Raw genomic sequence first — 23,846 nt, forward strand, 5'->3', positions numbered from 1 at the left:
TCCCTCCATTCCCCCTTTCTCTCCTCCCTCCCTCTTTCCTTCCTTCCCTCTTCCTCCTTCCTTCTCCTCCCTCCTCTTGAATAGCTGTAATACGTGTTTTTGATTTCTAAAGCTGTTGCCTACCAAAACTATAATTTAGTTTGTTTATACCATTATAGAGACTATTAACTAAAATGTGACTAGTATTTATTTAATTTTTCTGCACAGTCGTTCACACACGATGCATGGTTTATGAGCGCTGCTAGTTTTGCTTGCTTAATTTTGATGCCACTTTATTATTATTATTATTATTATTATTATTATTATTATTATTATTTTTAGAGGAACCAGATGTAGCTTTAACCTTACCATGTTTTTCATTGCTCCGGCCCTTTCTAACAGGATGGTTACAGAGTTTGGAACCATTTTGGGTCGCTGACCTAGCCTTTTCTACCACACTCCTGGGTCAGTTTCTAGAGGATATGGAAGCTTATGCTGAGGTAATGAGGCCATCAGTCTTGAATTGGAATAAATGCTGGGGGGGAGAGAAAAGTGAGACACTTTCTAGGAGGTAACTCAAGTTCTTACCTGTGTCTGTGTCGGAAAGTGTTGTGAATATGGTGAACACTAGCTAATTCCCTGAAGGATCTTCTTTCACTCTTAAGAAAGGGCTCTCCTCTTTTATACCTCTTTACATCATGTCCAAACAGTGCTTTCCCAAAAGGGAATTTTGACTTTCTTGGATTCCCTCCCCCACTTGAAAACATTTTGCTTCTCATCCAAAAAGTTTATTCAGTTTTGAGATTCGTGGATGAGAAGCAAAACGTCTCTCTGGTGTGTGTTTTTGTGTGTGTGTGTGTGTGTGTGTGTGTGTTCCAGATGCCTTTTGGGAAAACATCTCTGGCACAACCTGGACGATTGAAAATCTCTGCAGACCTTTATGTCCACGAATTATCTGCTGTTACGGTTGCTTTGTTCTTTAAACTTATCCCACAAGATTAGTTTAAATGAGTTTTGATTTGCTTCTTTTTTCTTCTCTCTTTCCTTCCTTTTTTTTTTTTTTTTGTAGGTAGGTGACATGATTAGAAGTTAGGTAGGATAAAAAGATTTTTTTTTTAAACATGGTGACATTAAAAGAATAAGAGATAGAAATAAGAGAAAAGGGGAATATTAGTGTATATACTTTTATATAATAAAATAAGAGCAATAATAAGAGAAAATGTGGAATCATCAAATAATGACAGATTGCAACTTTATATAAATATGTATTGCCATTAGAAATATATAAGTTGGTTGAAAGTAATAACTATGTTTTATTTGTATTAGAATGTATGACACCCAGGTGCCACAATGTTCACGCATTAATATTTTTGTAAAAAAAAATAAAAAACTTAAAGAAAAAGAAAACATTAGTTTAAACGAGTGTTTCTCAACCATGGCAACTCGATTTTGCTGGCTGGGAATTCTGGGAGTTGAAGTCCACATACCTTAAAGTTGACAAAACTGAGAAACACTCCTTTAAAACACTCCCTTGCTGAACTCCTGTAGAATTTAAACGGATCACTAAAGTCTGTACGGGTTTTACTGACATGAAAAGAAATGCGTGTAAGCAGAGAGATGTGTACGTTAAAAGCGCACAGCCCGCCAACCTGAGCACGACCTCAACGAGCACCGTCTTTACATATTTCTTCACATAGGACCTCGGACACGTCGCTTCCGGAGAGTCCGTTGACGAGGATATTCCTCCTCCTTCTGTTTCGCTGCCCAAACTGGCAGCTCTGCTTCGCGTGTTCAGCACAGTGGTGAGGAGTATTGGAGAGCGGTTCAGTCCCATCCGAGGGCCGCCGATTACTGAAGGATATGTAACCGATGTAAGTCTCTTTCAGGTGGTTGAGCAGTTTCGTTGCCCAATCACACCGAGCTACCTGTATATTTTGGACTAGGAGACTCCGGACCAACAAGGGGGAAATAATCTGCCTCCCAGCATCCATCTGGTATTCACCTGTCTTATTTGGCGTGGCTCGTTCACCATGGCTCATTTGCTGCCGCCGATTCGCCACTGCCCGTTTGCCACCGCCATCGCCTGTTCACCGTGGTCCATTCGGCGCAGCCCGTTTGGCATAGCCCGTTTGCCACGGCCCGGTTGTCATGGCCAATTCACAGCAGCCCATTCGTCTTCACCGCCGCCAATTCTAGAACAGCTGATCGGCACCACACCAACCCACATCCCCCCCCTTAATATTCAGAGTCTAAGACGCACAGACAGGTCCACCCACTTTTGGGGGGAGGAAAAGTGTGTTTTATACGATGAAAAATATGGCAATCTAAACATTTAATAATTGTGACTTCTGTTTTCCTGTGTGAAACTGGAAAAATGTGTTGCTTTCATTTACCACACCTCATTGTGTATATTTAGCCCTCAACATGACTGTCCAAAGTTGCAACAAACTTACCTTGGGGCTACTTCTGTTGCGTTTACGGTGACTTAACACGTTGGCGCATATTAACAAAAAATTGAATGTGCTCAATCAAAATATCTTCAGCATGAGTTCAAAGGGATGACATAGTGTACTTTCATTGTAACTGGATTCTCTCTCCCCCCCCTTTCTTCAGGTTTTGTACAGAGTAATGAGGTGTGTGACAGCTGCCAACCAGGTCTTTTTCTCTGAGACGGTATTGACTGCTGCCAATGAGTGTGTCGGTGTGTTGCTTGGCAGCCTGGATCCCAGCATGAATATACATTGCGATATGATCATCACTTATGGATTAGATCAACTTGAAAATTGTCAGATTTGTGGTACTGATTATATCATCTCGGTGTTGAACTTACTGATGCTGGTAAATACAATCCTCATAATATCTGCATTTAATAATAACTGTTTTGTTCATTTAAAAAAAATGTAAGGCCACGAGTGGTTTAAAAAAAGTAAATTGGAAACCAAAATTATTCCTTTGGCTTTGTTTGAGTTTTAAGGAATACATGTTATGGTCTTAAACAAATTAGTCTTTGCTAGCTGTTAAAAACTGGGATTGTTCTCATCAGAATGGACAATTCCTTTAGCATATACTGTTAATGATGTACAAATTATGTTCTCTACATAATAAAGAAAAAAACAATATATTTCCTACTGGACACAATAACACTAATAAGACCACTTGGGAATATGAATTAAATATGCTTTGCTATAGTTTGATGCCAGTGATTGCTGTTGAATTAGGTTTCACAGGACTTCCTGGGGGCGGAGCCTGTCGCCGAAGGAGCTCAACGGAGCTCCTCTCACAGTTCTGGTCTGTATATCTAATTAAGATCAATAGATATCACCCCTTTTTGGCAGAAAGGGGCAGGCAGAAGCTCAGGTGCTAGGATTTATTCGTAGTTCACAGCCCCTTTTCTTTTTTCTTTGGGCTGCGAACGGAGAAAAGATCCAGCGTAACTGAGCTCTTATCTCCAGCCAGTTCTTCTCAGCTGCTTTTTTTTTTGCAGCCCTAGACAGGCGATCCCCCCCCCTCAGGACAATGATAAACTGCTTAAAGCAACTTAAGACCAACACGAGCGGGTTTTACTCCTGTGATGTTCCTTTTTTATAACTATCTAAACACCAGCCTCGTTTTCCTTTGAAACTTCTTTGTTCAATCGTGCTGCAAAATGGCGTTTTTACTATGTTGGTGATTGATGACGTAATTAACCGGCTTTATCTCCCCGGAGACTGCTACTCATTAACAAGCAAAATCTACAAATAACTTATTGAGAACTGAGCAGGTGAAGACACTGTTTATCTGTTTATTCTCAGCTTTTATCTATAATGCCTCCCAGGTCTAAGCAGGCAAAACGCTCCCCCCCGCATGTGCTTAAAGAACTTGTTAGTAAATCGCTGCCCTCGCCTCCTACACCCCCTACTGGAGATTCCTTAACACAGGAACTTCTTTTTCAAATACTCAATGATTTTAAACAAGAAATCAAAGAATTTGTGCTGGATTTATGCGACAAAATACAGACTAAGATTGCCCTAATAAAGGTGGATATGTTTGAAGCTATGTCTACTTTGACAGATTATATCAAAGAAATGGAGACTAAACTGGAAACTTTGGAGGAGGCTAATTCTAATTTGACTTCCAACATCCAAGCATTACAACAAGAGATTAGAGATACTCAAACACAACTTATAATGATAAATTATAACAGAAAGGCGTTTGCAATAAGAGTCAGAGGACTGCCCGAAAAGAAAGGAGAGAACTTGAAACAGACGTTTGTAGAGGCTTTCAGTCAAGCGGTGGGAAGTCCGGGATTCAATTTTGATTGGAATATTCGAAAAATCTATCGCCAGAATTTGTGTGTAGCAGAACAGTGACAGCTTCCAAGAGACATAATTATATACTTTTTCACAAGAGAATCTAGAAATGCGATCATCCATAAGTTTTACAACAACAGGCTCCGAATCGATGGGCAAGATTTGTTTGTCTTTAAAGAAATACCATTCCAGATGCTGCAAGCAAGGAGAGACTATACTTTCTTAACCCAAGAGCTTAAAAATCGTCAAATACAGTATAAATGGGAAGCTCCAGTTGGAATCACAGTTACACTCGAGAATCAAAGATTTCGTCTCAATTCTGTTTCGGAAGCTCGGGACTTTTATTATAAAACTCTGAAGGCGGGGCTTCTTGACTCACTCGGAAATGCGGAAAGACAAGGTGAAGGAAAGACAAGCAGCAATTCATTTGGTTACAAGATGGAGGGAGTTGTTCTCCCCCTACCGGAGAGGCAGAAGAGCGGAAACTGAGGATTTAGCCATATTTTCAAAGCAGCGGGACACGTGGTTATAAGGCAGAGGGTTGCCTTCTCTTTCCGGAAGGGCAGAAGAGTAAAGAATAAAGATCCAGCGATGTCTTTAAAATACTTTTTAAGCTCTTGGACTGATTAAAATTTTAGGATTCCTGTTTGGTACGAAATGGTAAAGCTGTGTACCGATGAGGAATGGAAAGAAGCATTGCTTATTTTGGACAGATATTGTATGGGATCTTTATAAGACTTATTTGAATTTTAATCCAAACTGCGCATGAATTGTTTTCTGGTGTGAGGAAAGCGGGGACCAAGATTTATTTGAATTGCGGTTTGGGATGAATGGAGTTGGGAGGAGTGGGGCAGAAGGGAAGGTGGAGCGGGACATCGATGAAGGGATCCTGGGACTGAATGAAGTGGTATGGATTTTGGGCACACATTTTACGGATTTACATGCTTGAAGTATAACATAAAAAGCTCAGGATTTTAAAGTGAAGAGCGAGATCCTAATCTTATGGAATTTGGGCTTGGGAGGAATGGAGATGAGAAACGAGGGGTAGGAAGATGAGTAGCGAAAGTATGATTAGACTGCTCTGTATTTGAAGGTAAATTGATTTTTGTATAAACTATTATTTGAATATAAGGTTAAGAAAGGCTATCTGGAGAGTCTACAGGAAGATGGGGGTAAATATCAAAGAAGCAAGGGACGAGGACAAAATATAAATGGAATGATCTATACTGTTTAAATTTTAAGAATGATGGGAGGCTGAGCATAATGCAAAAGATTTTTATTTTTTTTATTTTTTTTTATTTTTTTTTCTTTTTCGGAGTGTTCTTTTTATTTTATTTTCATTATTATTGTTAATAAGATATTCTAGAAGGTGAATGGTACTGAACTGTGCCGGGTGTGGGACCTGGGAAGTCGGAGGGGATTAGGGAGGGGGGTTCATTGGGGGTGGGTGGGTGGGTGGAGATATAGTCTCAATATATAGAATAAGAAGAATACACTTGTATACTGTTGTTCCTTATCTTTTCTTTTTATTTTTCTCTTTTTTTTTCTTTTTCTTTTTATTTTTTTTCCTTCTCTTTTCTTTTTAGCGCAATTTTTAGTAATTGAAATGAATAGAGAAATGCACCAAAGTGAGAAGTAGAGGAAAAGAAGAGGGAGAAGTAAGGAGGGAGGAAGAGGGGAATGTAAGGAGGATGAGAGGGGAAGGAGGGTGAGGAAGGCGAGAAAGGAAGATAGGAGGGGAAAGGGAAGTAGGAGGGGTGATTGTTGGAGGGAGAAAGGAAAGTTGGAGGGGGAGAAGAAGGGGTGTATGAAAGCGACAGGTTGGGTTTATGATGAGTTGTGTTTAGGTTGGGTTTTTTTTTTATTATATTATTATTGCAAATATTCAGTATATAAGTGAATGTACAAAATTGAAAAATGAAAATGAATAAAACATTTGAAACACGAATTAGGTTTCACAGGTCCTTCATAACGATTTGTAGCGCTTATAAAACATTATTTTTAGAAGAATTGGTAAGCCAAGTAGAAATCTTCTGCTACTAATAAGCAGTAGAAAATAAGGAGCAAATGAGAGGGCTGCCCTGGATTTTCCATGCAGGAAAAATGGGATTTGATCGACAAAAACTACTAACTTTCATAGTTTTAATTGCAACATTTTGTGGATCTCATCCCATATTTAAGAGGTTCCTAAGGGGGTGTGCGTAAGTGCCTTAACATGCCTATCACCCTGTCACATTTTTATGAATAAATGAAGAAACACACTGGTTTAATAGGAAACAACATTTTAAAGAATTCACAGTCCATGTTTTAAGTCAAAGGGAAAGTTTACTCAAGTAATACTAATGCCCCCTTTTGTTTTTCCTAGATTGTTGAACAAATAAATACAAAACTTCCATCATCATTTATAGAGAAATTGTTTATACCAGAATCTAAGCTTCTTACGCTACGCTACCACAAAGAAAAAGAGGTAAGCAGCAAATTAAACTTTACGCCACATGAAATGAACCTTTAGAAGATTTTGTTTTAAGAATAACCTTTAGATTAAGAGAACACCTCTTATCCTTTTATTCTTGCATCAGCAAATCAGTCGCAGCTGAGACATTGCATCTAGCAATAGAGAAGGAAACTTTAACTGTGGCTTGAAGTATGACTTGAATCAACGTGAGTTATAGGAAACATTTAATGGGCAGGAACCTTTCTGACATCATGTATTTTTCTGTTTTCAAGGTTGTCGCTGCCGCACACGCTGTATATCAGGCAGTGCTAAGCTTAAAGAACATTCCGGTTTTGGAGACAGCCTACAAGTTGATTCTGGGCGAAATGGCATGTGCCTTGAACAGTCTCCTTTGCAGCCTGCAGCTTCCCCAAGCTTGCTCGGAAATTCTCCACGATGCTTTCAAGAACCACATTTTTGATGTGGCCAATGCAAAGTTTGTCGTCATATTTGATCTCAGTGCGCTGACTACAATCGGAAATGCCAAAAATTCATTGATTGGGGTGAGTTATCTCTACCGCTGGGGTGGTGAATGGTTTTTGTATTCCCAAACTGATGCGTATGTGGAAAACGTAAATCAGCCTTGCACCCATCGCACAAAGTAAATGTATCTCTGTGGGACCTTGGAGGTCTTCTAGTCCAACCCTCTGCTCAAGCAGGAGACCCTGTACTATTTCAGACAAGTGACAGTCCAGTCTCTTCTTAAAAACCCTCAGTGATGAACCACACACAACTTCTGGAGGAAAGCTGTTCTACTTGTTAATTGTTCTCACGTTAGGAAGCTCCTCCTTAATTCCAGGTTGCTTCTTTCCTTGATTAGTTTCCATCCATTGTTTCTTGTCCTGCCCTCTGGTGCTTTGGAAAATAAGTTGACCCCCCCTCCTCTTTGTGGCAGCCCCTCAAATACTGGAACACTGCTATCATGTCTCCCCTAGTCCCTTTTTTCTGTAGACTGGCCAAACCCAAATCCTGCAACCATTCTTCATGTGTTTTAATCTCCAGGCTTTTAATTCTAAAGTTCTAGAGAAGTAGTTTAGAAAAAAAAAGTCAATTTGTTTATCTTAAGCTCTGCAATGTTAGTAGTGGAATAAAAAATACACAATTACATGTTCACAAAAAAGGATAAAATAGCTTTATTTATTTTTAGAAGCCCTTCAGTGAGTAGGTCTTGTATTCTCCCTGTATGTCTCTGCATTGGTATGTTTCCCTTTGTATTGGAAATATAGAAAAAAAAATATTTCTAGTGCAGAGAAGCTCTCCGTGTACAGGCAAAGCAACAGAACAAGGATAATTATCATTATCATAGCATCAATAAGTGGGGGAGTAAAGAAGATAGTAAGAAGGATAAATAATACTACAGCCACATTACATGGGTAAAATACACATAGACATTAGACAGTACTATGAGAATTAGGTGTTCAGCAGAGTGATGGCTCGAGGGAATGTGTCTAGTTGTTTTGGCTTTTAAAAAAAAATGTGTAAAGTATCCAGGTTCATCTCTGACCCCTCCTTTATATCACAATTTGTAAGATATTTTTCACAATTTCTTCTAGCCTTTGTATTTATTAACAGAGAGGGTTCTAGAAAATCTTACTCTATATTTTGTCATTTTCAACCCTAATTCTTGTTGGAACATACAATGATACCTTGGTACTCAATTTTCTTTGAAACTCATCGATTTTGGTACTCAATGCATTTTGACACATTTTGTCCCCGTACTCATCGTTTGTTTGGTACTCAATGCACAAGCTACAACTTGTCATCGGCTACCTTGTGACTTACTACATTATTCCTTGTGGGGAAAATCTGTTTGGTACTCGTTGTTTTCGGGTGCTTATCATGCCTCCTGGAACCAATTCACGATGTGTACCGAGGTACCACTGTAATTTCAATTTATGCTTTACCTTCTAGTATGGCTTGTTTTTCAGATGTGGGCTCTGTCTCCAACGGTCTTCGCTTTGCTGAGCAAGAATTTGATGGTTGCCCACGGTGACATCGCCGTCCACTTTCCAGCTGTCCAGTATGCAGTGCTGTACACCCTGTATTCACACTGCACCAGGTGCGAAGCGGTTTGTTCTTTTAATAGGAAACTCTGGTACATCAGTTTACAAACAGTTTCTATTTTGTTCTCCTAGCAGGAGGTCCCTCCTGGACTCATAAAACAGTCCTCGCTGTCAGTGCTATTGTGCATTCTCCAAGATCTCCCTTGTTTGATAAAAGAGAGGCTGTACTGTAAGATTCCCGTTGCAAAATATAAGGATTATTTAATAAAAGGATAACCAAGGCTTTGTACATGCTGGATGGGAGAACTCGTGCATTTTCTAAGAATTAAAAAGGGGAAGCTTAGAATTTGCATTCCCCCCCCCCCTCTGTGAAGGAAATGAGATGCCCGGTTCTCAAGAAGTAGCCTTTCAAGAGAGGAGAAACACTAGTGATGAGGGGGAAGGATTGATACATAGAGAGTGGGGAAGAAAATAGACTAGACCAGGGGTCCCCAAACTTGGCAACTTTTAAGACTTGTGGATTTCAACTTCCAGATTCTGGGAGTTGAAGTCCACAAGTCTTAAAGTTGTCAAGTTTGAAGACCTCTGGACTAGTCTCATTGTAAGGGGAAAACATGGCTTAAATAAAAAACAAGGATGTGTGCAGGTGACTCAAGCCAACAACCCCCCCCCCTTTATTTACATGAGTATAAGAGAAGCTGGAGAGGAGGAGAGTAAAGCAAAATCAAAGGGGCAAGATTCTTTTTAAACAGCCGCCTTGGGGAGTTGATTTCTTGCTCTGGTCTACATAGTGGGACTATCAATGCTGCATTCCTAGAAGGTAGTGAATGAAGATGGTCCAATAATATTCTGTGGAAAAGTTGAGGTTTGAATTTCAACAATCTTAACATTTCTGAACACTGTCAGGCTATACTACAGCACATTCTCCCCCCCCCCCCCCCCCCAAATATACAGTATATACAGCCTGGTTGTGTGGCTAAAATAGCAATAGCATTCAGATTTATATACCGCTTCATAGTGCTTTGCAGCCCTCTCTAAGTGGTTTACAGAGTCAGCCTCTTGCTCCCAACAATCTGGGTCCTCATTTTACCCATCTCAGAAGGATGGAAGGCTGAGTCAACCTTGAGCCGGTGAGAATCGAACTGCTGACAGAGTTAGCTGCAATACTGCATTCTCCACACTGCGCCATCATGGCTCAAAGAGATAGAGAGATAGAGAGGCAGAGAGAGAGAGAGAGATGGAGGGATGGATGGATGGATGGATGGATGATAGGTAACAATAGCACTTGAGACTTATATATCGCTTCACAGTGCTTTTACAGCCCTCTCTAAGCAGTTTACAGAGTTCAGCCTTTCTTGCCCCCAACAATTTGGGTCCTCATTTTACCCACCTTGGAAGGATAGAAGGCTGAGTCAGCGTTCAGCCTGGTGAGATTCAAACTGCCAAACTGCTGGCAGCCGGTGATCAGCAGAAGTAGCCTGAAGTACTGCACTCTAAGCACTGCACCACCGCGGCTCATAAAATCTAACTCTCTCCCTTTTCCAGGCATGACCACTTCATATCTAGCAGTCTCAGCTCCTCATCTCCTTCTTTGTTTGACGGGGCTGTCATAAGCACTGTGACCACAGCTACAAAGAAACATTTCTCTATCATTGTAAACCTCCTGGGACTTTTACTTAAAAAGGATAATCTGACCCATGATACCAGGTAACTAGTAGCTTCATCTGGTCAGAATAATTGTTTTCTCTAGAAAAATGAGCAATAATAATGAAATATCAGTGGACGTGAAAAGAGGTCAGGGAAGAAACTTGAAATATTTAAGGGATGTTTTCCTTAGTATTCTCAGGAAGAGGAATTAGATTCCTGGATGTTTGTAATATGTGCCTGTTTTTCATTTAAATCTTGGGTATCAAAATTTTAACTCCAGAGCAGTGTTTTTCAAGGTTGGCAACTGTAAGGTCATGTGGACTTCAACCCCCAGAATTCCATAGCTAACATGCTTAAAAGTTGTCGTTTGAGACTGCCATCTTTGAAAAGCACGGCTACTCTGGAGAAAAGCATAGATACATAATATAAAAATTGAAGATAATGTTTCTGTTTTTTAGGAAATTGCTCATGACTTGGGCTTTGGAAGTAGCTGTTCTGATGAAGAAATCAGAGACCTATGCGCCCTTGTTCTCTCTCCCCTCCTTCCATAAGTTTTGCAAAGGACTTCTGGCAAACAGTAAGAGTTTGACTTTTCTAATTTAAAAAGGGATAAGCAAAATGTGTACCAATTTTCTTGTGAATCTGTTGTTAGAAAATTTTATATTTCTTTAATTGCGAACATTTTATAGTAACAACATAGCATAAATTGCCATCCATTCATTATTTCCATTAGTTAAAGTCTTGCCAAAATATAAATTATATTCTTAATAACCTAATGCATATAAATTTATCTGATCTGATAAAAATACATTTTACCCTTCTGCAAACTGAATACTTTAGATTTCCATAAGTTGGTTGTAGTAAGTAACTTAAATGGAAGATATCTAGGAATTAAGAGGTGTAAAAATTGAGGAAACTGAATACAACTATTGCCATTCGTTACTCTTAAATACCCCTTTCATATTAACAGTCATTGCTAAAAGATAAACGGATAGTATCATTCTGGTGGATAATAAAACTGCCTTAATTCCAAAACGCAGCTCTCTTGGAAGATGTTAACATTTGTCTCCAAGCATGCAACAGCCTTCATGCTTTGTCATCCTCTCTCCCAGAAGACTTACTCCAGAGGTATTTAGTCCATTAACCTTTTTGCAAATTCATTGTTCTGTTCCGCTGTTGTGTGAGTGCCTGCATTACTGTGTTGTTTTCACTGTTTTGTGGCACAGGTGTGTCGATGTTTGCCGCGTCCAACTGGTCCACAGTGTTGCTCGGATAAGGCAAGCATTTGGGAAGCTCTTAAAGTCTATTCCTTTGGATGTCATACTAAGGTAAGTAAGTGAATTGCCTTGGGTGTAAATTCTTACAATTGGTGTGTGGAAAAACAAGATCAAGGGACATATTGTAGTCAGATACTTCCAGTTCTAACCTTAAGATCAGTTGCATGCTGAACGGGGAGTTCTGGGAGTTGAAGTCCACCCATCTTAAAGTTGCCAAGGTTAAGAAATACTGCCCTACATCCTTTCCCAACCCATGGTGAGAATTTGATGGATTGGGAGATACATTCTTCAAGATGTGAGGGATCTAATGGGCTGCACACTGAGTTAGAGATCTTTTTCTACCTTTTCTGCATACCAAGTGGTAGGTCATATAATATGAGGCCAATGTAAAAGCCATTTTTTGTGTGGAGGAGGGGTTGACGTTTATAGGTGACAGCTGGGAGGAAGTATTGGTCTGTATATTTGTGTTGCGTCCTGCCAGTAGCCAGCAGAACTAGCAGCAGATTCGGACAGTGAGGAAGTTGGGGAGGAACCTGGGCCAGTCCTGAAGTCTGGGGAAGGCTCTGATGAGGGCTCTGTGTCGGAGGCAGAGAGGGGGCCAGGGCCATCTGACAGTTATCAGCTGCCTTCAGAGTCAGACATCAGTGAGGCAGATGAACAACTGGAGCATGTTCCCAGTGTGCGCATGTGCAGAGTTGCCAGATGAAGGGAACAGCTAAAGAACGGGTCGACTTGGGAGTAAGGCCTCAGGTGGACGATGAATGGCCCCTCCCAGAGGAAATAAAAGAGGAGCGAAAGGGAAGTGGAGTTTGCAGGAGACAATTAGTTCGCTTCATTGGTTTGTGACTCTCCAAGACTCCTTGCCCAGTTTTGCAGATATCAGCCTGTCAGCTCTCCAAGCCAGATAAGGCCTATGGCTATAAATACTCCCTTGTCAGGACCAGGAGTTTGCTTGATGCCCTTGGGAAGCCTCAGTCAGGACAATTTGCCTCCCAAGTTCTCACTAAACAATTTGTGTTAATTTTTCCTTGTAATTTTTGATAGCAATCACCACCATGCAGAAATCCAAGAAATCTCCCTAGCCATTCGAGGACACATGAGTAAAGCTCCAAGCAACACATTTCACCCACAAGACTTTTCTGATATGATCAGTTTCATCCTGTATGGAAGTTCTCACCGAACGGGGTAAGAAGCACCTGCGGACTTCAAAGCTACCCCCCCCCCCAAAAGAATATTATTTGGTGGGGTGGAAGAACAAGGAAAAATGGGTATATTGGCAAGAGATAATCAGTTACTGAGAAATTATACAGAATAGAATAGAATAGAATTCTTTATTGGCCAAGTCTATATGGACACACAAAGAATTTGTCTTTGGTGCAGATGCTCTCAGTGTACAAGATACATTCGTCAACAATCATAAGGTACAACACTTAATGCTAGTCATAGGGTACAAATAAGCAATCAGGAAACAATCAATATAAATCCTAAGGATACAAGCGATAAAGTTACAGTCCTGCAGTCATAAGTGGGAGGAGATGAGTAATAGGAACGATGAGAAGATTAATAGTAATAGTAATGCAGACTTAGTAAATAGTTTGACAGTGGTGAGGGAATTATTTGTTTAGCAGAGTGATGGCATTCGGGGGGAAAAAAAACTGCATTTTTTTGAGGTAGGAGTTGAAACAATTTATGCCCAGGATGCGAGTGGTCTGTAAATATTTTCATGGTCCTCTTTTTGACTCGTGCAGTGTACAGGTCCTCAAACAATATATTGTGTTAAATAACTCAGCCTCTACGAGAGGTTTTACTTGTGGCTGCGGATGGAGGAGAGGAACTGACACCCTGAAACATATATAGATAGAATGAAAAACCGTTAATTTTATTTGATATTAAATCTGAGTACAGCCACTGTTACTGTGGATAACATTCCTCTCCTCATCCAAATGAAATATAATTCAGTTACATTGTATTAACTTTTGCTCCCCTGCCTCAATAACCAATTCTGTTTCAGGAAAGAGAGCTGGCTAGAAAGGTTATTTTATAGCTGCCAAAGATTGGACAAACACGATCAATCCAGTATTCCACGCAATTTATTGAAAACCGAGGCTGTCCTTTGGCAGTGGGCTATTTGGGAAGCAGCCCAATTTACTGTCCTTTCAAAGTTAAGAACACCCCTAGGAAGAGCTCAGGACACGTTCCAGACTATTGAAGGTAACCTGAAAAGATTTACAGTATATTTTCAGATTTTCTATCTTGGATGACTAGACATTTTTAAAACATGTTCATAAACAGTACGCAGGTGTGTTTCCCAAAAATTGAGGGGCATTTTAGAAATAGTGCGCCTACGTTTTTAAAATTGAAACCTGCCTTAACTTAAAATGCATAATGTGCAGTTGCATTTTTAAAAAGCATTCTACTCAACGTGTTGCTGAAATTTACAAAAACATTTCTTTGAATTTTTTTCCCTAGACTTCCAAGGCACAGCATGCATGAAATTCCTATGCATTTTAATCCAGTTATAAAAAAATTAAATCCTTTTCTAATGGGATGGCAAATCAGACATAAGATTGTAGCCTTGGTTTTGTCCAAACAAATCAGAGCTTTGTGAAGGATGCTCTTTTTCTAGTATTTTCCTAGCTAGTTACACCCTTATCCCTGCTGTTTCCTGTGTGAGATAAAATCAGACTGAAATAGTCATAATTATGAATCTGTGGGTGACTTTTGTAAACTTTTATACAAGGATGTCTGTGCATTCCATGTGATTCAGTTCAAAATGCTCAATATGCCCATGGGATCTTTTCTGCAATGAAGGGATTGCCTTTTTCATGTTTGGGTAGAAAGGGTTAGTCTGAAATATTGTATCCTGATCTGTTCTGAATGGGCCCTGCTTCCAGGTATCATTAGAAGCCTTGCAGCTCACACCTTAAATCCGGATCAAGACGTCAGCCAGTGGACTACAGCTGATAACGACGAAGGTCACAGCAGCAACCAACTGCGGCTGGTACTGCTCCTTCAGTACTTGGAGAACTTGGAGAAACTGATGTATAATGCGTATGAAGGGTGCGCCAATGCTCTTACGTCCCCACCAAAGGTAACACCAGTCCCTCCTCCCTCTCTTACTTACGTCGTAGCCTTAAAACACCCAGTTGCTGATCAAAAGATCAGCCGTTAATTGGGGTTGTCTTCATGGTCCAAAGTTCCTTCTCATGATAAACTCTCCAAAGTTACGCTCCATGATGCAATGCAAATTTGCTTCCCATAGATTTCGCTCCAGTTCGTTTTGTTTATTTTTTACTGCTTTTATGGTGTACAGGTAGATCTTTCTGTTCTACACCTGTGATAAACAGGTAGCAAATGAGATTTCTTCCTCTCTGTTTTCAAAGGTAATCAGGACCTTCTTCTACACAAACCGCCAAACTTGCCAAGATTGGTTAACCCGTATTCGACTTTCCATCATGCGCGTTGGGTTATTGGCTGGACAGCCCGCCGTCACTGTCCGTCATGGCTTTGATTTGCTGACAGAAATGAAGACTAATAACGTATCTCAGGTAATGACACTTCTGGGCCTAATATTGTCATAGTCTTCTGAATAAATCACTGGGGGCGGGTGGGGGGAGCCAAAGGCTGCTGGCTTGCTTATGTCCTGTTTCCCCACCTCCCATGCAGAGTAATTACGTGAGATGGACTTGTCATAAGAATCACAAGTATTAAAATTAGTTGCTCAGTTGCTAAGTCATGTCCGATTCTTGGTGACCCTATGAACCTAGCCCGCCAGGACCCGCTGTCCTCCATGGTCCCTCATAGTTGCAGCCAAATTCCTGATCATTGTGTCCCCGACCTTAGCTCTGGAGGCAGCTGATCACTGCCAGACAGCCTCAGCTCCATCTCTGTCTACGATGTAGAGCCCTTGTCTAAGCCTTCCCCAGGCTCCAGGACTGGTCCATACTCCTCCCCAACCTCCTCACTGTCCGACTCTGCTGCAAGCTCTGCTGGCGGGCTACAATAACTGACACCCCCTAGAGTTGGGCATGATGGGATTAAACCAATAAATGAGGCTAACCATTTTTTTTAATCTCTCTGCTCCTAGGGAAGTGAATTAGAAGTAACGATCATGATGGTTGTCGAAGCCCTCTGTGAACTTCACTGCCCCGAAGCCATTCAAGGGATAGCTGTCTGGTCTTCGGCTGTAGTTGGCAAAAACCTCACCTGGATTAACTCTGTAGCTCAGCAGGCTGAAGGACGGTGAGTGATCTAAACAACAATGCTGAACGAATATAACACATTTTCCCCCCTTTTCATGTTTAGACCCTTCCATGAGAGGAAGGGAAATCAAGTGGCATAGTGTGGATTATGTTATCTTTGTGGATGTGATGTCGCAGTAGCTTGAAGGCGTCCCATTTATCGGGGTGCATACTTTTCCACCTAGGGATGCCGTGGCTCAGTGGCTAAGATGCTGATCAGAAAGTTCGGCAGTTCAAATCCCTAGTGCCGCGTAACGGAATGAGTCCCCGTTACTTGTCCCAGCTTCTGCCAATCTAGCAGTTTAAAAGCATGTAAAAATGCAAGTAGAAAAATAGGAACCACCTTTGGTGGGAAGGTAACAGTGTTCCGTGCGCCTTTGATGTTTAGTCATGCCGGCCACATGACCACAGTGAGTCTTCGGACAGTGCTGGCTCTTCGGCTTTGCAACGGAGATGAGCACCGCCCCCTAGAGTCGGGAACGACTAGCACATATGTGCTAAGGGAACCTTTACCTTTACCTATGGATGTGATGTTGCAGTAGCTTGTAGATGTCCATTTATCAGGATGCATACTTTTCCAGAGCATCCGTATATTCTAGTAGAACTGAGTCTGGAGCTCAGCATCTTTTGAAGAACTGTTTTAAGCTATAGTGTGGGCTTGATTGATAGGCGTCATTTATTCTCGTCGTAGGCTATTGTGGTTATGTGGCATGGTATCTTAAGTACCAGCTGGGAGTAGTTTTAGAACTTCGGTCTCCAAACTTCACTTAAGTTTAAAACTTGTGGATTTCAACTCCCAGAATTCCTCAGCTGGTATAGAATTCTGGGAGTTGAAGTCAGAAGTCTGAAAGGCACCAAGTTTGGAGACTCCTGTTTGAAAAGGTAAGGGATGATGAGAAGGTAGAAGTTTGTAACCTTTTTTCTGAATAGCAGAACAGTGATGAACAGGATGATGGGCTCATGCACCATTCTTTCTCTCTCTCCCTTTACTGGGAAGAGCAGCTGGAAAAGGTGAATTTGCAGGTTCAAACTGCGCTCCTTGTCTGCTCGTTGCCAAGCTATATGATTTAGGGCATTCCTGCCCAGCGAGGAACGTTCTATTATGGGATGGATTAAAAGCTGCATAAGTAGTCATGGGAAGTTTTGCTAACTCCTGCAACTGACATTCTTGAAGGTTTGAAAAGGCAGCCATCGAGTACCAGGAGCATCTCTCTGCCATGACGGGGGTTGATTGCTGTGTCGCCGGTTTCGATAAAGCCGTTCTCAAGTTGGCTAATTTGAACAGTGGCAATAATGCCAGTCCAAAACACTCCCTAAATGGTGGGTATTAATTTTTTTTTTTTTGGAGAGAGATTGTGTTTATTTAGTCAGTTACTGTTATGGCCCGCCTGTGGCCAGAAGAGCTGGCAACAGATTTGACCAGTGAGGAGGTTGGGGAGGAACATGGGCTGGTTGTGGAGTCTGGGGAAGGCTCTGATGAGGACTCTGTGTCGGAGGCAGAGGGTGGGCCAGGCCGTATGCCAGTTATCAGCTGCCTTCAGAGTCAGACATCAATGAGGCAGAGGAACAGCTGGAGCCTGTTCCCAGTGTGCGCATGCGCAGAGTTGCCAGACAAAGGGAACAGCTAAAGAACAGGGGTCGACTTGGGAGTAAGGCCACAGGTGGACAATGAACGGCCCCTCCCAGAGGAAATAAAAGAGGAGTGAAAGGGGAGGGGAGTTTGCAGGAGACAATTAGTTTGCTTAATTGGTTCGTTACTCTCCGAGACTCCTTGCCGAGTTCTGCAGAGATCGGTCTGGCAGCTCTCCCAGCCAGATAAAGTCTTGTGACTGTAAATCCTCCCTTGAAAGACTTTGCTGGATGTGAATGAGCAGAATTCATAGTAAATTAATAAAAGGGGTTTTTATCGGGACAAGGAGATGATTTCATGCTCTTGGAAAGCCTCGGTCAGAACAGTTATTTAAAGTCTGGGACAGCCATGGATTAGCAGCATAGAAGGAAGAGGGGGGGATGTCTCTCTGTGCGTAGGTGGAAATACTTAGAAACGAACATACCCATAAGTCTTAAAAAAAAGTAAACTGCATGTTCCTTAAATGGAACAAGTGAGAATATAAGGTTGGCACCTTTGACTTGGTAGGTATTTTGGGGATAGTTCATGTGTGATGGTTTTCCATAGGAAGCAATAATACAACCTCTTTTTGGCAAGGAAGAGAACAATTTGACAGTGTTATTTTCTGTACCTTTGCCCAAGAAATAAATATTGCATTGACGAAAAGTACCCTGTTTCCCCGAAAACAAGACCTCTCCCGATAATAAGCCAAATCGGGTTTTTGAGTGCATGCGCTAAAATAAGCCCTCCCTCCAAAATATTGCCACACAGCAGCAGCCATGAGGTGACCACGCTCGCCCCCTCCTGCACCTCGAAAATAATAAGACCTCCCCGAAAATAAGCCAAAGTGCTTATTTTTTTGGGGGGGGGGAGAAAATAAGACCCTGTCTTATTTTCGGGGAAACATGGTAGCATAGATGAGAATCGTGAGGCAGGGAAATGAAACTCTTTCCAAAAGATCACAATAGCTAGGCACTTCTAGTTGGCCTTTCACCCCAAGAAATGAATTCCAAGGGGTGTGTCGAGAAATGAGGTATTGAAATAAACAAATGAAACATTTGAAAATAGTGTGTCTTTAAGTTTGTGGAGGGCACTAATCCGACACTTTGGCTTATGCAGGAGATTCGCGGAAGATGGTGCTGACCAAGCCAGGGGATTCTTCCCCCGAAGTCATCAATTACCTGGGGAACAAAGCTTGCGAGTGTTACGTTTCCATCGCTGACTGGTCTGCGGTGCAGGAATGGCAGAATGCGGTGCACGAGTTGAAAAAAAACAGCAGCGGCGGCTCAGTGAATTTAAAAGCTGACTTCAACTACATCAAGTAAGTTTCCGCTGGCTGGTCAGCTGTGCCGTGCCACGAGGAAGTCCCTTTCAGGCAACAGGCGTGTGCTTAGGACGGCTCACCTGTGTGGCCGACAAAAGGAAGCGGAGAAGACATGACAGTTGAGGGTTTTCCTGCCAAGGGCAGACTTCTGATTTTGAACTGTAGTGGTTCTGCGCCAATGGTGGGATTCAGTTTTTTTTATTACCGGTTCTATGGGCGTGGCTTGGTGGGTGTGGCAGGGGAAGGATACTGCAAATCCCCATTCTCTCCCCACTCCAGGGGAAGGTTATTGCAATATCTCCATTCCCTCCCCACTCCAGGGGAAGGTTACTGCAAAATCCCCATTCCCTCCCCACTCCAGGGGAAGGATACTGCAAAATCCCCATTCCCTCCCCACTCCAGGGGAAGGATACTGCAAAATCCCCATTCCCTCCCCACTCCAGGGGAAGGATACTGCAAAATCCCCATTCCCTCCCCACTCCAGGGGAAGGATACTGCAAAATCCCCATTCCCTCCCCACTCCAGGGGAAGGATACTGCAAAATCCCCTTTCCTCCCGATCAGCTGGGACTCGGAAGGCAGAGAATAGATGGGGACAGGGCCAGTCAGAGGTGGTATTTACCGGTTCTCCAAACTACTCAAAATTTCCGCTACCGGTTCTCCAGAACCTGCCAGAATCTGCCGAATTTCACCCCGGATGAAAGGAACAGATGAGGCCAAGGAGAAAAGTGAAAGGGAAAACCCATTACTTCCCCCTCTTTATCTTTTTCTAGCATGTAGAAATTCTACCAATCAATATCTCCCCTCTCCCAAACAGTAGCCTATCAGAAAGTGAGAGGCCAGTATTTGTAGAGGTTGGAAGTGACCATTGCAGAAATAAAGCAGAACGCTGCTTGTTGCTGGGCTAAATTAAGAAGCGGCTTCCCCTTTATCGCAGGTCCCTGAGCAGCTTTGGAGCCGGAGAACTTGCCGAATGTACAGAACAACTGGAGCTGCTTCCTGGGGAGGACATCAACCTGCTTATTGGAGGGGCCAAAGACAAAATAGGTACTCCAAATTAAAGCTTATGTTGACTCAACGGGGATTCAGCTTAATTTCCACGCTCATCCACTTGTGGTGGTGGTGGTGGTGGTGGCTTTATTGTGGGATTAAAACAGCCAGCCTGAAGTCGATGGATATTAGCAACTCTATATCTGCTGACGCTCGTTGTAGATATGAAGAAGCTCCTTCCAAACGTGTTGTCTCCCGATCCCAGAGAACTTCAGAAAGCCATTGAGGTTCAGCTGTTGAGGAGCTCCGTCTGTTTGGCCACAGCCGTAGGCTACCTCGACCAGGACCAGAAATGGCAGCCCATGACAGAGTGAGCGCGGCTGCGGTGGTTGGGACGGCCGGGAGAGGCTTTATGGAAGTCTGGCAGCTCGAATAATTCTTGGATGTGCCCCTTGTGTTTTTTTTCCCCCCAGGAACTTGACCAAGTATTTGAAGCAGACGTCCCGCATTGCTCTTGGGCCTTTGCGGCTGTCCACCTTGACCATTTCTCAATCTTTGCCCGTCCTCAGCACTCTCCAGCTGTACTGTTCGTCTGCTTTGGAAAACACGGTCTCCAGCCGGCTGTCCTCCGAGGTATATGTCTCTGCCTCCTGAACAGGACATCCGATACAGATGGGTGTTCTTGCTTGTGGCCTGCCCTGGCCAAGTGTATGAATTTAGAGACTCACTGCTTTAAAAGACCTCATTATATGACGGAGAACGAAGTCCAGGCCAGGCGAAATACTTTGAGAATAACCACCCTAGGCTTCAAATATTAACATGCCTCAATTGGGTTGATGGGGTTAAGATCAAAGTCCTATTCTGTAGTTCCCTTGCTGCTTTTTTTTGGTGTCTGTGTGTGTGTGTGTGTGGATTTTATTGTCTGAGGGCATTTCATAACTAATCTTACTATAAAAATATTTCATTTAAAGATCTGTATGGTTGATCATCTTAAGCGACTCTGGGCAGGTCACAATAGCATTAAAAGCCTAACTATAATTCTAACTCTAACACATAATCTAAAACATAAATCTAAAACATAATCAAAAACATAATCAAAAACATAATCAAGAAACAATAAAAATCTAAGTACTGTAATACCAGAAGCCAGCTGGCATCACCGTTGACTTTTCATTACTGTATTGTCAAACACCTATGATTAATGAAGAGGTGTGTAGACTGAGATATACAGCACATACTTTCAGAATGCATCAGGATCTGTGCAGGACTGTTTCCATTAGAAGCTGGAGGAAAAGATGCCTTACAGCCCACCCACTACTCACATCCTTTGTTTCTTTACAGGATTGCCTCATTCCCTTGTTCAGCGAAGCCTTGCGTTCATGTAAGCAACATGATGTAAGGCCATGGATGCACGCTTTAAGATACACCATGTTCCAAAATCAGTTGCTGGAGAAGCTGAAAGGTATACCATAGATGCTAAACTCACGTGCATTTTAATAAGGAAATCCTAGAATTGTCCGTCTGACAAAAGTGTAGCAGTTGTATTAATCTGCAGTTTGTTTCTCAGAAACCATCATACCTTATCTCATGAGTGTCTGTTCTGTTTGTATCGGTTATTCCTGGGAGAATCTAAAGCTACTTCCCCCTATAGTGCAGTTAAACAGGAAGCAAAATCCCTTCACCTGATTTTCTGCCTTAAAGTTTAAAAAGAAGGAAACACTTATTTCATCAGGATTAATTACTCCTGGATTTAAGAGAACCTAGAAGTTGGGATCATATTTTTAAATAAAGGGAAACACTATTTAGATCCAATGCTTGGTAATATTATTCAAGAGGAGAGATGAGATATCTTTAATTAGAATAGAGCTGGAAGGGACCCTTGGAGTCCATCCAACCCCCCTGCTCAAGCAGGAGACCCTATACCATTTCAGACAGGTGACTGTCCAGTCTTTTCTTTAAAAAAACCTCCAGTGATGAAGCACCCACAAGTTCTGGAGGAAAGCAGTTCCACTGGTTCATTGTCCCAACTGTTAGGAAGTTTCTCCTTAATTCCAGGTTGCTTCTCCTTGATTAGTTTCCATCCATTGTTTTTTGTCCTGCCTTCTGGGGCTTTGGAAAATAAGTTGAAACCCCACCCCCCTCTTTTCTTTGTGGCATCCTCTCCTCTGCAATTTTTCTTTTCTATTCTATTCTATTCTATTCTATTGTAACCATTTGTTTGAAGTGGTGTAGGGTTTCCTGTCTAAGCAAGGGGTTGGACTAGAAGGCCTCCAAGGTCCTATTCTATTCTATTCTATTCTATTCTATTCTCTCTCCTCTCTCCTTTATTCTATTCTATTCTATTAATTTCAATATTCTATTCTCTGATGCTTTTAGTTCACTTTTGGACCTTTATTTTCAGGGCAGAGTGTTCCTGTGAAAAGCCATTTGATGGAACTGGGGCTGACGGCTGCAAAATTTGCAAGGAAACGTGGGAACGTGGCCCTGGCGACACGGCTGCTTGCTCAGTGTAGCGAAATCCAGCTAGGGAAAACCACCACAGCTCAGGATTTAGTCCACCACTTTAAGAAGCAGCCGGCACCGATTCAGATGGACGAAAAATGGGGTCCTGAGCTTGAAATAGAAAAGACCAAATTGTTGTACACAGCTGGTAGGTGCCGCTTGTGTAACTTTCTGAAAGAAAAAAAAAACACTTTTCAGTATTTGTAATGTTTTCCTTAATTCATTAAGTTTATATGTTGCCCATCTCACTATCTCGGTATTTGTGTGTGTGTGTCCCAACCTTTTCTATAACCTGTATTGTGGCCTGCCAGCAGAGCTGGCAGCAGATTTAGACAGTGAGGAGGTTGGGGAGGAACATGAGCCAGTCGTGGAGTCTGGGGAAGGTTCTGATGAGGGCTCTGTGTCGGAGGCAGAGAGGGGGCCAGGGCCATATGCCAGTTATCAGCTGCCTTCAGAGTCAGACATCAGTGAGGCAGACGAACAGCTGGAGTTTATCTAAATTCATGGTAAGAGCCAGTGTAATGGCTCCTCTCCTAACTTGAGAAAGTAAAGACTCTTCAAACGGATTATTTCAAAAGGAACCTTTAATCAAGCAGGATAGAAACCATTAGAAGCAAAGCAGCATCTGAAAACCTTTAGGCCATGCAAATGGGATTAAGCTGATAATGACCCCTCCCCTTTGTCCGAATGCAGATTCTGACCAATACACAAGTGTGAAGATGCTTCCTTAACTCTTCTGCCCTGGGAGTCAATAAATCACACCTTCCTGTGGCTATCTCTAGTTAGACATCAAAGTTATATGTCCCACATAGCTACCATAAACATCCCTCCAGAGATGTTGGGACCTTCAGTCTCCCGGTGACAGGAAACCAGTTGTAAAGTTGTAAAACTCAGTTGTTTCAGATGTAGCTAATGATTTAACTCCGAGGCTCCCCTCCTCCCAATTGAATGGCAGTACCCCTTTTAGGGATCTGACAGCCAGGGTGGTGTAGTGGTGAAGGCATTAGGGTAAAAGGCAGGAGACTGTGAGTTCCAGGGCTGCGTTAAGCACCAGGCCAGCTAGGTGACCTTGGGCCAAACCCTTTCTCTCAGCCCTAGGAAAGAAGCAATAGCAAACAATGTCAGAAAAATCTCACCAAATAAACTGCAGGGACTTGTCCAGGCAGCCTCAAGGAGGGGGGGGGGTAAAAAGATTACGACAGTTCTTGCTACATTAGTAGAATACCAAACAGGCATTTTAAACTATTTTAAAACGACTCTTTCTCAACCTCTCTGCCAAGTGGGAAAGCAGCAAGACATTTTGAGAAATACGTCTGCACCCAATATTCTGGGTTGATGCAACAGATTTATATTTTTTTCATTTTTAGCAGTGATGCTTTTATATCCGTCTCTTTGAGCACCCCCCCTCTCCCCAAAAGCCCCATGGGTTGTTAAGGCAATCTTCGCCTCTGAAATGTGCAGAGCTGAAATGTGCAGAGCTGAAATGTGCCAG

General features: G+C 42.2%; 1 protein-coding gene across 1 annotated transcript in view; it reads left to right on the top strand.

Annotated features, from left to right (window-relative positions):
- Positions 1-23,846, top strand: part of SMG1 (SMG1 nonsense mediated mRNA decay associated PI3K related kinase) — an 80,365-nt gene that overhangs the window by 15,587 nt on the left and 40,932 nt on the right. The window contains exons 9-30 of the mRNA XM_032231403.1: positions 382-479; positions 1,677-1,850; positions 2,593-2,817; positions 6,634-6,735; positions 6,996-7,265; positions 8,691-8,821; positions 10,311-10,472; positions 10,871-10,989; positions 11,453-11,540; positions 11,639-11,740; positions 12,734-12,874; positions 13,701-13,900; positions 14,584-14,780; positions 15,073-15,237; positions 15,777-15,931; positions 17,105-17,250; positions 18,659-18,860; positions 19,800-19,909; positions 20,075-20,222; positions 20,326-20,485; positions 21,194-21,314; positions 22,254-22,502. Coding sequence (XP_032087294.1) covers positions 382-479; positions 1,677-1,850; positions 2,593-2,817; positions 6,634-6,735; positions 6,996-7,265; positions 8,691-8,821; positions 10,311-10,472; positions 10,871-10,989; positions 11,453-11,540; positions 11,639-11,740; positions 12,734-12,874; positions 13,701-13,900; positions 14,584-14,780; positions 15,073-15,237; positions 15,777-15,931; positions 17,105-17,250; positions 18,659-18,860; positions 19,800-19,909; positions 20,075-20,222; positions 20,326-20,485; positions 21,194-21,314; positions 22,254-22,502 — 3,465 coding nt within the window. The remainder of the gene's footprint in view (positions 1-381; positions 480-1,676; positions 1,851-2,592; positions 2,818-6,633; positions 6,736-6,995; positions 7,266-8,690; positions 8,822-10,310; positions 10,473-10,870; positions 10,990-11,452; positions 11,541-11,638; positions 11,741-12,733; positions 12,875-13,700; positions 13,901-14,583; positions 14,781-15,072; positions 15,238-15,776; positions 15,932-17,104; positions 17,251-18,658; positions 18,861-19,799; positions 19,910-20,074; positions 20,223-20,325; positions 20,486-21,193; positions 21,315-22,253; positions 22,503-23,846) is intronic.

This window comes from Thamnophis elegans, chromosome 14 (genome assembly GCF_009769535.1).
Source record: "Thamnophis elegans isolate rThaEle1 chromosome 14, rThaEle1.pri, whole genome shotgun sequence".
NCBI lineage: Eukaryota > Metazoa > Chordata > Lepidosauria > Squamata > Colubridae > Thamnophis > Thamnophis elegans.